Here is a 12,500-nt window from a genome sequence, read left to right as displayed (position 1 = left end):
TCATGCTAGCTGCCTAAGGGGGGAGTGATGGTGGAGGTGGTGGAGGTGGGTGGAGGTGGGTGGAGGTGGTTTTCCACCCCCTCATAAACAATAATTCTTATCAGCAACGGCCTTCCTTATCGTCTGCTTTAATATCATCCCTGATACGTCTTTACGGCGCCCCTGGAAGTGGTACTCTCGGCTCCCGGAGACGGCCATCACTCCACCGCCAAACGGCCAGATTTTATGAGGCCCTTGTGGGATGATCCTGACGACGCGTGGTGCGCTAACACACTCTCTCTCTCTCTCTCTCTCTCTCTCTCTCTCTCTCTCTACCGCCTTCTTTACGAGAAGGGAGGGTAGTAGGGTGGTGGTTAGGGAGAGGTCCTCTCTGGCGCGTCGCTTCTGACGAAGGAGGAGGAGAGAGCCCCCAGCCTCTCTCGCGCGGCGTATGGCGTACACCAAGGAACGGCTGGCGTCTTTGCCCCGCTGGTGCGCTGCGTCTGGTGAGGCAGGCAAAGTACAGCAGCCCGTGGCGGCGTGCACCGTGGCAGTCAACAGGTGGTGGTGGTCCGGTATGGACGAGACTCCCTACAAAACTTAAAAAGTCGTCTCTGACTGAGTGTCTGTCTACAGGGCATCCTGACATCCATCGCATATATATATATATATATATATATATATATATATATATATATATATCTTTTTTTCTTTTATACTATTCGCCATTTCCCGCGTTAGCGAGGTAGCATTAAGAACAGAGGACTGGGCCTTTGAGGGAATACCCTCACCTGGCCCAATTCTCTGTTCCTTCTTTTGGAAAAAAAAAAAAAAAAAAAAAAAAAAAAACGAGAGGGGAGGATTTCCAGCCCCCCGCTCCCTCCCCTTTTAGTCGCCTTCTACGACACGCAGGGAATACGTGGGAAGTATTCTTAATCCCCTATCCCCAGGGATAATATATATATATATATATATATATATATCTCATATGGGTAAAATCCTTACATAGCGCGCGTCTGTAAATCTAATTCCTCTTTTACAATGAACTCTTACAAGGCCTGGATGACATAATCCATACTCCAGCAGCAGAGTTCTGGTGAGCCATTTATATATACATACACAGAACCTAACCAACGTCCTCCTTCGTGAACACAATACACTGGACTCATGAGTTGAGTGCCTGGATGTGTCAACGTATGATAAACAGGGAAACACTGCTATCTGGAAGTACGATAAATAGGGAAACAAATTGAAAAAGAAATAGGATAGATTAAGGGTCGCCACGCACATTCGACACAAGCACGTTATCATAATCACATTTATTGAATATTAATCATCCTAATCGATGAAAAAACCTTGGGTTTTGAAAACTGTCAATGAGTGTAATCATTGCGACCGAAATCTTTCCCGTTTTCTAATACATACCTGACATAAAAACTGCGCGTTCAAATAAAAATGTTTTATGGATGAAAAAAAAAATAATCATTGTATAATTGGTTGTATAATTAGATGTGGGATTTTTACCGATGTTGTTGCCGTCAACATTTAAGAAAATAATCAGTAAATTAGAAAGATGAAAAATACAAAATATAAATTTCAAATCAATGTACTATTTTTTTTCTACAATTATATTTGTTTAATGAAAGTATATGATGTCTGGCTTTAAAAAAAAAAAAATAAAAGCGGTCAATATTAATTAATATGAACAATAGTTACTGAGATGCATATCATGGACCACAGCTTGAGGCTATGTGAGTTTAGAGTTATGTATTAAACACAAATGTCAAACATCTTTTTTTTTTCGGGTGACGAACGTTGCATTGATGTTGACGACCAGCATGGCCTATGGCTCCTGATGTGCTGATGTTTTATTTTTTTTTGAGAATTCGGGAGCGTGGTGCTACTCCATGTTTCATTAAACCAATATACAAAGTTTTAAGTGGTTGAATTTATCACACCTATCGTGGAAATACATTGTTGATGTATGTACCATGTGTGTGTGTGTGTGTGTGTGTGTGTGTGTGTGTGTGTGTGTGTGTGTGTGTGTGTGTGTGTGTGTGTGTGTGTGTGTGTGTGTGTGTGTGTGTGTGTGTGTGTGTGTGTGTGTGTGTGGCACCTGTAACGCGCGCCCAGTCTATGATCGTATTAGAATAGACTTCACTGAAGCCTACGTATGTTTCAACACTGTAAATTGTACAACCACTCTTTGTGAACACAATTCATAAACAAAAGCTTATAAAACCATAGTGTCTTATAACTAGCACTGCTGGTGTCTGATAACAGCGCCAGGGGTTAACTACAATAAAAAACAAAAACAATAAAATGGTATTTGAGTCTCTCTACGCAACTCGGTTGTATAATAAAATTCATTCTTATAACTGGACGGAAATAGTAATGTTACTGGCTACCAGGCTCTCGACGCGCGGGTCTATTTTCATAGTTCTCACTTGCATATGATTTTTGAACTAGGGAATATTTGAGTTATAGGTGATATGATAAAAAAAAAATAGAGAGCGGTGGTTTGTACTCACGACAAGCGCCTGTGTGGGCGAGGGTGATGTTGACGGCGGAGGTGCAGGCGTGTCGCAAGAGGTGGCACCGCGACGCGTAGGTCACTCCGTCGCTTCCGCAGACTGGTCGATCGCTCCGGCACCCAGACGGGCACAGGCACTGTCCGCCCTGGCACTGCCCGTGAGGACACACCACGCCCTGGCACAGGTCGTCTGCGGGAGGGAGAAAGTACGTGTTGGAGTCAGTGGTCGGGGTGATGTGACATGATTACTGATGGCATTATCTAATGATCTTGACTGGTTATCCCCCTCTGCCGCCTATAGACATTTTGGAAAAGAGGTAAGGTAATGGAAGGGAGGCAAATGGTCGGGTGTGAGGAAATAGCGGGAGAGAAATTACATAAAAGTGCTCTTGACACTCCTACCCGACACCGTTTCAGGTCATCAGTCACCTGAAGAGAAAGGTAGGATGATACTGTCATGGAGGTGCCATATACGTATATTACAGCCTTAATTACCTGGAGCCAATATAACTAATAACCAACCAACCGATATATTCATGGAAGTTCACAAAACAAATTTGCTCAGGACACCATCAGACATCATGAATGCAAATCATTACTATATGTGTTTGCTATTGGATTTAGCGCCTATCAACAGCTCAGAGTCATTAAGGCCAAATCACCATCGTACGTCAAACGCATTAAAAGTGCGTCATACTGTTTAGAATGTCCAATAACAATCGCTCGCTGATGACTAAGATCACGTGCGTGTTGCATGCTTGAGAGGCAAAGCTGTATACAAAGCTTTATACCAACAAATTACTAAATAGCTACGAGCATGAATCCCTGTGCATCGGTTAATATCAAATGATGGTTTAACACGTATCATTCAATCTCTCGACTTGTAAAATCTCTCGTTATAAGCATCTGTGTGTGTGTGTGTGTGTGTGTGTGTGTGTGTGTGTGTGTGTGTGTGTGTGTGTGAGTACTCTGCATGAACAGCCTGGATGATCCACAAACCTTTACACCACATTTACTGGAAAGCCAAGCCAATCCAAGCTGCCTCCCCTCCCTCTCTCCCACTCAACCCCTCCCTCCTCCCCCCCCCACACACACTAGCCTAACGTGACGAAGGATATGCATAATGTCAACAAAGGCGTGTGTGTACTGGGCCAATTGAGTTCTGCCTCGCAGTCCATATCGGAGCTTCCAGACGCGACCCAACGGATACAAAATACCAGAGAAAACATTTCCCCCTTCAGCTAGTGTTAGCAGATGGTATACAAGAAAAACTCCGCGAGTGTGGAGAGAGGGTGTTGGTTATGATGGCTGGTTGGGACGGAGGTAAACGGACTCCTGGATAAGTCTCTAAACTGTAAAGAAAACGTGGCTCCAAGGGTACTTGAATTTAATGCAAATCCAGCTCACAGAAAAGTGAATGTGGTGTGGGTCCCCCCCAACCCCGCGCGATGAATGGTATTCCCTTGCCAAGACTCGTGAAGGCGTAAATAATGTAAGATCCGGACCGAAATTCAAGGTCAGCAATTTCTCATAAAGGAATAACACACTCAAAAAAACAAAACAAAACAAATACCTTGACAAAAGTACACACACACACACACACACACACACACACGTTGGCAGCACAAATATCATCTTGGTATCAGTTCCCAAACTATGATTCTTTTCAGCATAAACTAAGTGCTGGAGGGAGAGAGGGGGATATATACGGTCTTGGAATGTATCGTGAGCACCAGCAAAGGGTTGGAATGTATCTCGATCACCAGCAAAGGGTTGGAATGTATCTTGAGCACCAGCAGAGGGTTGGAATGTATCTCGATCACCAGCAGAGGGTTGGAATGTATCTTGAGCACCAGCAGAGGGTTGGAATGTATCTCGATCACCAGCAAAGGGTTGGAATGTATCTTGAGCACCAGCAGAGGGTTGGTTAACATTTACTTTTTTTTTGTGGGATTGGAATTCGTACGTGGACGGCCTTAATTGACCCTTGACAGTTAGTTGGTAAGCATAAATTCCATCTACCCAAAATCATCCAACATCACACAGCAAGTGAAGTATGTACAAATAATACGTGATGGGTGTGTGTGTGTGTGTGTGTGTGTGTGTGTGTGTGTGTGTGTGTGTGTGTTACATGTTATTCTCTTTCTGTGTACATAACTGCATTGAATGGTCCATGCATCTATGCATGCTTTATACCCTTATGTTTGCCCATAAATATTTTGTGTATATATATGATGGATTTCATGGGTGTTGAGTGCGTGGTGGTCACTGGCGCAGCTTGGTTCGCCAGCGTCCAACACTGTACGATTAAATGGCTGTCGACACAGTCAGCCTCGTCCCGATCCTCACTCCATATCATACATGTATACATGATAAAAGCTTTCACGCCGAACAGCCATTAAGAGATGGGTTATGAAACCACAATGTAATTTGTATACATCACTCGTTCCTGTTAAAGGCTCAAAATTTGATAATGTTAATTCAGCGGGACATTCCTACCATGCACATCACTGTTTCATAAATGCTGAATGTCATTTCACCAGAGAGAGAGGGAGGCTCCGGGCCACAACACAGAGAACGTGCGTAACTCACTGGAACACTCAGGACATCAAGAGATAACGAAGCCAAAGTGCGTACCAAACGAAAAACCACTAACGCAAGGACGTTTCGAAATATCTATCTATCCACCGAACTAATCTATTCCTTCGGATAATGTTGTCTGAAAAGTTATTATATAATATGGATATTCATGTATGGCACCCTTGCTACGTCTCTTCGTTGTATATCAACTCACTGTTATATTTCTCTTGTGTCTCCCCTGAAGATGTGATTATTACAAGAAAGTGCACTTGGGAACCTATTGTGTTTCATTTCCCCGTGGACTCATAGGAATATATCTATCTATCTATCTATCTATCTATCTATCTATCTATCTATCTATCTATATATATATATATATATATATATATATATATATATATATATATATTTTTTTTTTTTTTTTTTTTTTTTTTTTTTTATACTTTGTCGCTGTCTCCCGCGTCTGCGAGGTAGCGCAAGGAAACAGACGAAAGAAATGGCCCAACCCCCCCCCCCCCATACACATGTACATACACATGTCCACACACGTGTATACATACCTACACAGCTTTCCATGGTCCACCCCAGACGCCTCACATGCCTTGATTCACTCCACTGACAGCACGTCAACCCCTGTATACCACATCGCTCCAATTCACTCTATTCCTTGCCCTCCTTACACCCTCCTGCATGTTCAGGCCCCGATCACACAAAATCTTTTTCACTCCATCTTTCCACCTCCAATTTGGTCTCCCTCTTCTCCTCGTTCCCTCCACCTCCGACACATATATCCTCTTGGTCAATCTTTCCTCACTCATTCTCTCCATGTGCCCAAACCATTTCAAAACACCCTCTTCTGCTCTCTCAACCACGCTCTTTTTATTTCCACACATCTCTCTTACCCTTACGTTACTTACTCGATCAAACCACCTCACACCACACATTGTCCTCAAACATCTCATTTCCAGCACATCCATCCTCCTGCGCACAACTCTATCCATAGCCCACGCCTCGCAACCATACAACATTGTTGGAACCACTATTCCTTCAAACATACCCATTTTTGCTTTCCGAGATAATGTTCTCGACTTCCACACATTTTTCAAGGCTCCCAAAATATATATATATATATATATATATATATATATATATATGCAAAAAAGGAATTTTAATATTTTTCTCTGTTGTGGCTGAGGTGGATGGAGCTGGAAAAAGTATTTTCTTACTGTCCAATGTTATGGTTATGGGATTTCGAGGATGGAAGGTGGCTGGCCCGGGTGGTGAAGGGGTGGAAAAAGTGGTATTGTGAACGACGACAAGGAAAGGTCGGGAAGTGAGAGGTTTGGGAGATGGGAGGGGAAAAGAGAGAGAGAGAGAGAGAGAGAGAGAGAGAGAGAGAGAGAGAGAGAGAGAGAGAGAGAGAGAGAGAGAGAGAGAGAGAGAGAGAGAGAGAATAAACTCGAGCGCCGACTGGAAAACCTAAAAATATCTCGAATGTGTTTTGTTAAACTGAACGACTAACAACACCCGCTGAAAGTTGCTCGGCCAGAAACCGTTACGTGAAAATTTGAAGCGTTTCAAAATATATTCACAGATAACGCGCAACGCTCACCTCACATACGTGCTTACGTAGATAACATGTGGCATATTCATATACACGTGTATATATATATATATATATATATATATATATATATATATATATATATATATATATACAGATCCATAAACATGCTAAATATATCTTCATACGCTGTCAATAATTATCTATGGAAAAAAAATTTTTTACGTAAATCGTTCATATCCCAAGTGTAAAAAAAAAAAATATTTTCATTCGCTGTCAATAATTATCTATAGAAAATTTTTTTTTTACGTAAATCGTCCATATCCCAAGTGTAAAAAAAATAAAATATATAACGGGAAACAATATTGCATATTTACTTCATTGCGGATTTACAAATACAACCTCCCACTCTCCCATTGTTCGTATCACTGTTATAGCCAGAGGAATGAGCTATGGGTAATAACACACCTACAGTTATTTATGACGCCAGCAGAAAAGTGTACGATAAACATTTTCATATTTAGAGAGAATTATAATGGAATGTAAAGAAAAATATATAAAAACAATGACATTTACTACAGGTAATCTGGTCGGCTTATAATATTTTGGCCTAAATGTACAACTAATGGCTTGAAACAAGAGTGATAACAAGTCTAGATTATCTGAATACAACGAACCCGGAAATGCATGATGACAGCACCAAGGGCCGTGAAAACACAAGTGGAAATGGTCTTATAACCTATCCCTCACAACTGGGGTTGTAGATGATTCCTCGGTTGTTGGATGTGTAGAGAACGTTGGCAGCCTCTATAACCCTGGCATGTTGATAGGCTACGACCCTAATAACCAGCTGTCTGAGACGATTAGGTCCTAGCTTCGTCTCTTCGTTGTATATCAACTGAGTGTTATATTTCTCTCTTGTGTCTCCCCTGATGATGTGATTATCACACGAAAGTGCACTTGGGACCTTATCGTGTTTCATTTTCCCCGTGGACTCATAGGAATACATATGTATATACATATATATATATATATATATATATATATATATATATATATATATATATATATATATATATATATATATACTCCCTGCGTGTCGTAGAAGGCGACTAAAAAGGGAAGGGAGAGGAGGGCTGGAAATCCTCCCCTCTCGTTTTTAGTTTTCCTTAAGAAGGAACAGAGAGGGCCAAGTGAAGATATTCCCTCAAAGCCTCAGTCCTCTGTTCTTAACGCTAACTCGCTAACGCGGGAAATGGCGAATAGAATATGGAAAAAAAAAACCACACAAACCAACATAAGAACGACACCACTTCACCAAAAGATACAAGTCCCTGGGAAAAACGACAGATAGATAATAATACGACTCATTAACTCCATCCTGGCTTGACATGGGACAAGACAGGCCAGACCAGTACACAGGTGAAGCTGCAGTTGAACGGTGAAGATGGCCCAGCTCCCCCTTCCACATTTCCGAACGCCATTTGTAAATACACATACAATTCTCTACTGACACTTCACCTGCATGTGTACTCTCTGTTTTCCCTCTCAACTTCGCTTCACTTTTACAATTCAGATTCGTATTTCTAACGTGTGTTAGGTACTCTGGCAATGATGAACTGTTGTTTTAGAAAACCATTCCATCCAGCAACAGACTTACGTACTATATCTACACATAATGAAGCCTTTGCTTGTCATGTGATAAGCTTTCTGGGTTAATGACCCAATTAATTCTCACTACAATTGGTAAGAAGGTGACTTTTTTTTTTGTTATAATTGTTGCTAAACGAGCGTTACGTTTTCTGGTTTCGTGACTAATTCATTTTTTTTTTTGTCTTTATTGTAATCCATTTCATGCTCGGAAAAATGCGTGGAGTTAGGTGTTGATAAACTAGATCAGGTTTTAGATTAATTCGCCCAGTGCTTTAAAATCAAAGTCTGAGTCACGCATGAGTGCTGGCTGCTGATACTGTCATGATAATTTGAGAAATTCAAGATAATAAGTATATATAAGACGAGAAAATGAGAGACGGGGGAAGAATAGAAAAAAGAAACTCGTAATAATTAGTATGAAGTCAGGATAAAAAAAATGAGAAAGTGGGAAGAAATGAAAAAAAGGAAGGAAATAGGTAGAATCACGGATAAAAGAAAAGAAAAGAATAGAAAAAAGGAAAAAGAAAAAAAAAATATTAGGGGAGAGGAAAATTTGAGTCTCCCCCTCAGTGAGACGACTCATGGCTAGGGGTAACTCTGCTACCCCGCGCACATCCTATCCTGGGGCAGGAGATGAGGCTTCTTACCATCACTCCCTCCCCTGCAGTAGCCCAGCTCCCGGGGTGAAGTGCCTGCTCACCCTGGCTATGTTTCCATATTGGTGTGGGATCTTTTCTTTCTTTTTTTTAAGCAAGGAAGTAAGTATGTCTCCCTCGCCACACGGAGGAGAGAGAGAGAGAGAGAGAGAGAGAGAGAGAGAGAGAGAGAGAGAGAGAGAGAGAGAGAGAGAGAGAGAGAGAGAGAGAGAGCTTGGGAGCTTCAAAGGGGGTTAACACACACACACACACACACACACACACACACACACACACACACAAACACACATACACATATGCACAAGCTTTTTTCTCTTTCTTTTTTTTCTCTTTCTTACTATCTACTCTCTTTCTTTACCGTAATGTGCGACAGCCCCGAGGGCATAAAGTCCTCACGCTGAACTACACCGTGCACTCTATAATCACGAGCAGCCAGGTTAGAGAAACCCTGCCCCACAACCCCCGGGACGACGACGTGGTGTGTGTGTGTGTGTGTGTGTGTGTGTGTGTGTGTGTGTGTGTGTGTGTGTGCACTGTAACTCATGACTTTCTGAACCGTCTTGTAATCAGAGGAAGAAAACGGGAATTACAGACTCTTTAGAGAATGATCCGAGGGGCGGGCGGGCAGCGAGGGGGTAGTGGTGTTGGGGGGGCTCTCGCTCGCTCCTCCCCTAAACCTGGCGCTCCCCCCACCGTCTGTGCCTCCTCCTCCGCCTCCTCCTCCTCCTCCTCCGTCCCGGATAATTTGGTCGGTCGTAGATGACGTGTGAGAAATACACCTTCCCCCCCAACCCCCCACCCCCACTTGAACTTCCCTGAGGACTCGTGTGTGTGTGTGTGTGTGTGTGTGTGTGTGTTCAGACACGCGCCTGTGGTTTAAACACCCCCGGGGAAAATTGTACGTCTGCCGGCCGGCGCCAGGAAAGGAGGTGATCGTTGACGTAACCATCACGAAGAAATTAGAGACGACACTTGCGATGATTACAGAGAAAGCGGCGCGAAAGGTGTGAAGGAAGACGTGTCCGAAATCGGGGACTCAGATTAAACTTTTGAGCGCGCGAGGGCCAGGGTAAAACACGTGACGGACAGAGGCGACGAGAGAGAGAGAGAGAGAGAGAGAGAGAGAGAGAGAGAGAGAGAGAGAGAGAGAGAGAGAGAGAGAGAGAGAGAGAGAGTTGACGAGGCATGTTCGACTTCGTGTTCCTCAAGACATGACAACGCTGGATTACCCTGGGATTACCCTGCCACGCATGTAATCCCCCACCAGGTTACAACACGCTCATTAGCTCTCCTCTCTCTCTCTCTCTCTCTCTCTCTCTCTCTCTCTCTCTCTCTCTCTCTCTCCCTCTCATACACACAGGCCAGAAAAATCCACCGCCTCACTAATCTAAGCACATCAGTAATCCGTAATCCTCTTCACGTTACTGTAACCCCATTACACCAGTAATCCCCCATCAGGCCTGGAGGCTAATCCCTATAACTCACACAATCCCCATGGCGGCCGTAATCCGAGGCTACGCCAATAAATCCCATCGCATCAGCAAGCCACGTTACGGCATCAATCCCCGTCGGTCCATTAATCCACGAAGTAGCGGTAATCTCGTTCACGAGAGCTGTACTCCTCACCACCTGAAATCCACGTCTCTCGGTAATCTCTCGTCTCACGGTAATCCCCCATACCTCGTTCTTTTAAGCCCCTCTCGTGATCCACACGCTGCTCACTCTGCGTGTGGATCCCGAGGCTTCTTGTCTCGGCAGTATGAGAAAAAAAGAGAAAGGACACTTTAACTTTTGTTTTTTTACGTCCGGGACCACGATACACACTGTATGCAAGGGGCCCATTTTGCTGTCATCCCTGCGTCCGTGTGTGTGTGTGTGTGTGTGTGTGTGTGTGTGTGTGTGTGTGTGTGTGTGTGTGTGTGTGCGAGATACGTCGGAAACTACAGAGGCATGAGGCTTCATACTCACGCCATAAGTATCTCCCATACAGACGGCAAAGGTATTAGATCCTTAAGGCACGTAATCCTATACAATCTGAATTCTAATAAAAAAAAGAGAGAAAAAGAAAACTGTTATGACGCTGATCGTGCAATTATACCAGACATTTCCAAGCCAATCACTTCACAAGTACGAGAAATTTTTTTCTTTCTTTTTTTTAATTTTTTTTTTTTTTTTCGAGGACGAGACTGAATGGAGGATGAGTGGTGTCCCACTCTCAGACTGCATGGCTAACAAGGCTAGACTGACGCTACAAAGGTCACCACGACAACCACCGTTCCCCCTTCAACCACACAGCCCCTACGTCACGAAAACGATGACGTAAGATTAACACGGGAAGATCAGGTGGTGAGTGAACAGGGGCCACGCTGGACTTTGAAGGAAGACAATGCGAAACCCGTCCCCGATGATGTGTGTTTGTCTCCACTTTAAAACGGGAGTTTGAGACGAGAGGCTGCTGTCACCTCGACCTCCCAGGGTATAAAATATTCCCCCTCCTCTCCTCCTCCTTCTCCTCCTCCTCCTCCTTCTCCTCCTCCTCCTCCTCCTCCTTCTCCTCCTCCTCCTCTTCTTAAACGCGAAAATTAAGTTTTAGTTTCGTGCATCATATTGGTCGGTCGCTAAACTATTAATGGTTCCCGAGCTTCTAAGCCGAGCGTCGCCAAAAGTTTTAGTGAGAGCGGCTCATTCAGAAATGATCTTGAGCCCGCGGGGTGCACGACGGTACGACCCGTGTGTGCACGAGGGTACGACACGTGTGTGCACGAGGGTACGACCCTGTGTGCACGAGGGTACGACACGTGTGTGCACGAGGGTACGACCCGTGTGTGCACGACGGTTCGACCCTAGAGTAAGACAGTACGATCCTTGGGCAGTGTCCACGACTAAGCAAGGGCCGTTCCGTCTTTCGTAAAAGGGTCGTACCGTCGCGCGTAAAAAATAAGGGGTCGTACCGTCGCGCGTAAAAAGGGGTCGCACCGTCGTGCTTATGGCGTTGGATGAATGAAATCCATCCGTCATGGACCCCATCCGTCATTTGTGGGGTCCCATTTCTACCACGGTAGGAAATCACAGGGAAGGGGAGGGGAACCTCAGTCAGTCCGCCCACCCCCGGTCTCTGCTCACCAGCGGTGATTATCATATCATCAAGCCTGACCATCCGCTGGCAAGCCAATCAACGGCTCCTTGTCGCGAGGCACGTTAGCTGCGTGGTGGGCGCGTGTGTGTGTGTGTGTGAGAGAGAGAGAGAGAGAGAGAGAGAGAGAGAGAGAGAGAGAGAGAGAGAGAGAGAGAGAGAGAGAGAGAGAGAGAGAGCGCTTGACGTATGTCCGTTTGGCAGCCGATGACTACAGAGATATATGTTCTTAAATCTTCGCTAAGCCTTTGCCCAGCACGGGGTCCCTTGTAATCATTAGACCGGCCCGTTCTGGCCACACCTACTCTCTCTCTCTCTCTCTCTCTCTCTCTCTCTCTCTCTCTCTCTCTCTCTCTCCTCACTTCCCACACCACCCCACCCTGACCCGAGAATGAGTCAATG

At 44.3% G+C, this 12,500-nt stretch overlaps 1 protein-coding gene across 1 annotated transcript in view; it reads right to left on the bottom strand.

The window, feature by feature from the left end:
• The window catches only part of LOC139754080 (agrin-like), a 292,522-nt gene that overhangs the window by 107,970 nt on the left and 172,052 nt on the right, over positions 1-12,500 (bottom strand). The window contains exon 4 of the mRNA XM_071671130.1: positions 2,511-2,702. Within this exon, the coding sequence (XP_071527231.1) occupies positions 2,511-2,702 (192 nt within the window). The remainder of the gene's footprint in view (positions 1-2,510; positions 2,703-12,500) is intronic.

This window comes from Panulirus ornatus, chromosome 16 (assembly GCF_036320965.1).
Source record: "Panulirus ornatus isolate Po-2019 chromosome 16, ASM3632096v1, whole genome shotgun sequence".
Classification (NCBI taxonomy): Eukaryota; Metazoa; Arthropoda; class Malacostraca; order Decapoda; family Palinuridae; genus Panulirus; species Panulirus ornatus.
Note: the sequence above shows the minus strand (reverse complement) of the source record. Positions and strands in the feature narration are given on the sequence as shown.